Source organism: Hipposideros armiger, unplaced genomic scaffold (genome assembly GCF_001890085.2).
Source record: "Hipposideros armiger isolate ML-2016 unplaced genomic scaffold, ASM189008v1 scaffold_22, whole genome shotgun sequence".
Taxonomy (NCBI): Eukaryota; Metazoa; Chordata; class Mammalia; order Chiroptera; family Hipposideridae; genus Hipposideros; species Hipposideros armiger.
The window spans coordinates 6,014,951-6,018,628 of NW_017731372.1; the positions used below are offsets into that span (position 1 = coordinate 6,014,951).

Consider the following 3,678-nt stretch of genomic DNA (forward strand, 5'->3'; position numbering starts at 1 on the left):
CTGCATGCAAAAAAAGTCAGACATATTTTAATAAAGCAATTTACATTTTAAACATGTGACAAAATTCACGCTGGAACTTAAAATCAGTTATTAACTAAACTTTTGGGTTTGGCATTAAATGGTGATTGTATAAACCACTGGCCTCATAAGTCTAAATCTAAGATCAATATAAAAACCTTGTACATTTTTCTCTTAAAATGACATAGCTCGAAGTACTAAAAGTTCAATTTTATTAACCCAGAAGAGAAGAGTTTTGATAGTGTAAGAAACTAAATGCTCTCTTTTCACTGGATAAATCCTATGAGAAGCAAGACAGGTGGTGAAGGATCAAACCTCAGCCTATTCCATGCCATCACAGGAGCACTTATTTCTTACCTGCGTGAGCCACTCTCGCCAGAAGAAACAGTTTCAGTTCATGTGGGAGTTCTATTTAATGGGGCAAGTTAAGAAACAGCAGTGTTTCCCAATCTCCTATGAGGAATCATTAATTCAAAAGCAGCACAAGGTAGAATTAGAACCCAGGGTTTTGGGATCCGAGCCCAGTTTTATTTTTAAGAGAACTATTTCTCTAAAATTATAACCTTCTATATCCCTATGGAATGGTTTCTTCAGTTCTGACTCTTAATCAGAACATTTATTTTTCTCAAATGCTGCCCCCTGCAGTTGATCTGGTTTCAAAGCTATTTCTGGAGCAGGTGGCGAAGCTTGGGAAACAGTTTCAATGCATTCTGCGTTGTCACTTCTGTAACTTCTTCTACTGAGATCCCTTTCACCTGGGCGATATATTCTGCTGAAATGGAAATGTTTTGGGGCTCATTCCGTACCTGAAACAGAACAAAGCAGATACTAAATCAAACATGACTGTCCAGAGAAGCAATCCTTGGAGACTGTAGATAAACAGAGAAAATGAGCTGGTAAAAACTGATGAGCTCTTTTAATTTTTTATGGGGGGTGAGCAAGGAAGGGGGGAAGCGAGGCTGGGCAGAAGGTCCTGAACTTCAGCTTAAAAGCTACAAGTAGAGCTACAACACTGATTGTAAGTCTCTGCTGCTCTTGAGAAGAGCCCGGGGGTACTAACAATTGAGGTCCCAGCACCTAGCAAACAAAGCAGTCTGCAAATAGTGGACACTTGGTGACCCGTGTGACTAATGGGTTTGCTGTCCTTTGGTTTGGTGCTTAACTGAGTGCTTGCACAGGTCACGGCTCTGCTGCTTGGCCTCTTCACCTCACAGGCTGCGTTACAGTTTGATTCAAGAAATGCCATTGTGTGTCTGGGAGACTAAACAGATTGTGTACCAGTATTTTACTGATTCGAAGATGCATTTCCCCCCTATTTTGACATCTCTGTAATTGATATATATTTTAGTTAACATTCACTGGCACATCATAGTATAACTGGCAGTTTTTTTCTTTCTTAATGGTCACAAAACAGTGCACCTACAATCATTTAGATTTGGTGAAATATGTTATTATTGTTATTAAGGTGAATTATATTATTATTGTTATTAATGTGAATTATATTATTATTAAGTTATCTACTCAGGATGATAATATTCAGAGGAATAAGATAACTGTTAAGGTTAAAAAAAAATAACCTTGATATTGTAACCTAAGAAAACAATGAAAAGTGTGCGCCAATATTTATGTTGAAAGACGTTCATCATATTGTTTATAATACTGTGTTGAAAATCACAATATCAAGTTAAATATATTATGGTATTTACACACTGAAATATTATGCAGTTATGAAACACAATGAGGGAAAGTATATTTATTGACATACTCAGATGTCTACCACAAAAAAGCAAGTTGTGAAATGGTGTGTTCAGGCTGAGCCTATTTTTATGAAAAATATGTATGTGTGCATATATGGATATAAAGAAGTCTGGAAGGACATAAATACTTTCATGGACTTAGTGCTTACTGTAGGTGGAGTTTTGTTCTAAGCTTTTCGTGGAATTTCTCATTTAATCTTCCAAACATCTCTGAGATCGGTACTACTATTAGTAGTGCCCCTTTTTCATAGGTGAGAGGGATCCTAAACAGCTGAGGCTTAAACCTGCTCAATCTGACATCAGTTTATTGCTCTGAACCACCACACTACAGCAGTAACCTTTCAGTAGGAGATGGTTCGATTGTTTTATGATATTCCGTGTTTTCTAATTTTCTAGAATGAACATATTTTACTTAACAAAAAGCATATTCAATTAAAAATTTCATTTTCAATAAATATTTTTGAGTATCTACTCACAATTTTTATCAAATCGACTAAATACAAATATAAAAGGGAGTTGCAACAGCACTTGAAATTCATTTCTAATGTTTAGGGAGGAAAGTGCTAGGTTCTTTTCCTTCTATTTTACATCAGTCAGGAAGGCAATTCTGTACCATTCTGTCTGACACACAAACAAAAAAAGAATAGAGTCATGATCCTCTATTTTCTCACTCCTCTGTCTTCTATATTCTTTTTTTTTTTAAACTGGGGAATTGGGGGAGGGGAACAGTGTTGGGGAATTGGGGAGGGGAGGGGAACCAGCCAAGTTGTTGTTCTTCAATCTTAGTTGTGGAGGGTGTCAGTCGCCATCTGGCTGCCCATCGGCAGCTCGTGGCCTGTAAGCTCAAGGTGCTGTGTTCAATCTTAGTTGCGGGTGGTCATAGCCACCTTCCCAAGCGGGAATCGAACCAGCAGCCTTGTTGTTAACAGCGCATGCTCTATGCACTTGGTCATCCAGGCGGCAGCTCAGCTCAAGGTGCTGAGTTCAGTCTTAGTTGCAGGCTGGCATAGCCCACCATCAAGCAGGTGGTCTTGTTGTTAAGAGCATGTGCTCTCACCAGCTGAGCCATCCTGCCACCTGCTGTCAGCTCAGCAGCAGCTCAGCTTGGGCGCATTATCACTGGCCCATGTGGGAATCGAACTGGCGGCCCTGTTGCTCAGAGCTCGTGCTCTTAAGCTAACTCATAACCAACTGAGCCACTCAGCCAGCCCAATGTCTTCTATATTCTTACAGGAGCTGATTTATAAAAATATGTAACTAATTACCATTAGTGAGAAAAATTCACATTGCAATCACAAATAATCATCGTTTATTAATAATCTCATCACGATTACTCCCAAACCTCTGACTCTTCAGTGCCAGACCTCTGAATCTGGTAGCCATTGAGACAGACCTGGTGGGCAATCAGGGCGCTAAGGATGCTATGTATGGGGAGGTGACTGAAATAGGCATATAAAGCAGATACTGGGGCTTTCTTTCACAAATTACAATTCAAAATAGTAGCAATATATAAAACCTAATTCTTTGTGACCTACAGTAACAAGATGTACAGTAAAGATCATATAAACAAATCTATGGGACCGGCCGAGTGGCATGTTGGTTAAGAGCTGGTTTGGGACGCCAGAGGGCCCCTGTTTGGATCCCACATGAGGGCCAGTGACACTGCCCTCTACAGCTAAGATACTGAACAACAACTCAACCTGGAGCTGGGCTGCCATGAGTCGCGGGGGACGGCGTAGGCTGCAGCCACTGCTGCGGTAGGTTGCCATGGGCTACCGTGTGTAGCTAGCAGCCAGCGTGAGTGGCCATCCAGAAGCCAGCAACTGATCTGCCTCGCCCAGGAAGAGTGCAATGATGGTGCCAACTTGGGCCAGTGAAGCAACGTCCTCCACAACTAGACTGA

At 40.7% G+C, this 3,678-nt stretch overlaps 1 protein-coding gene across 1 annotated transcript in view; it reads right to left on the reverse strand.

The window, feature by feature from the left end:
• Positions 1–213: 213 nt before the first annotated feature.
• Positions 214–3,678, reverse strand: part of TATDN3 (TatD DNase domain containing 3) — a 28,337-nt gene continuing 24,872 nt past the window's right edge. Inside the window, exon 8 of the mRNA XM_019635455.1 lies at positions 214–824. Within this exon, the coding sequence (XP_019491000.1) occupies positions 681–824 (144 nt within the window). The 3' untranslated portion in view covers positions 214–680. The remainder of the gene's footprint in view (positions 825–3,678) is intronic.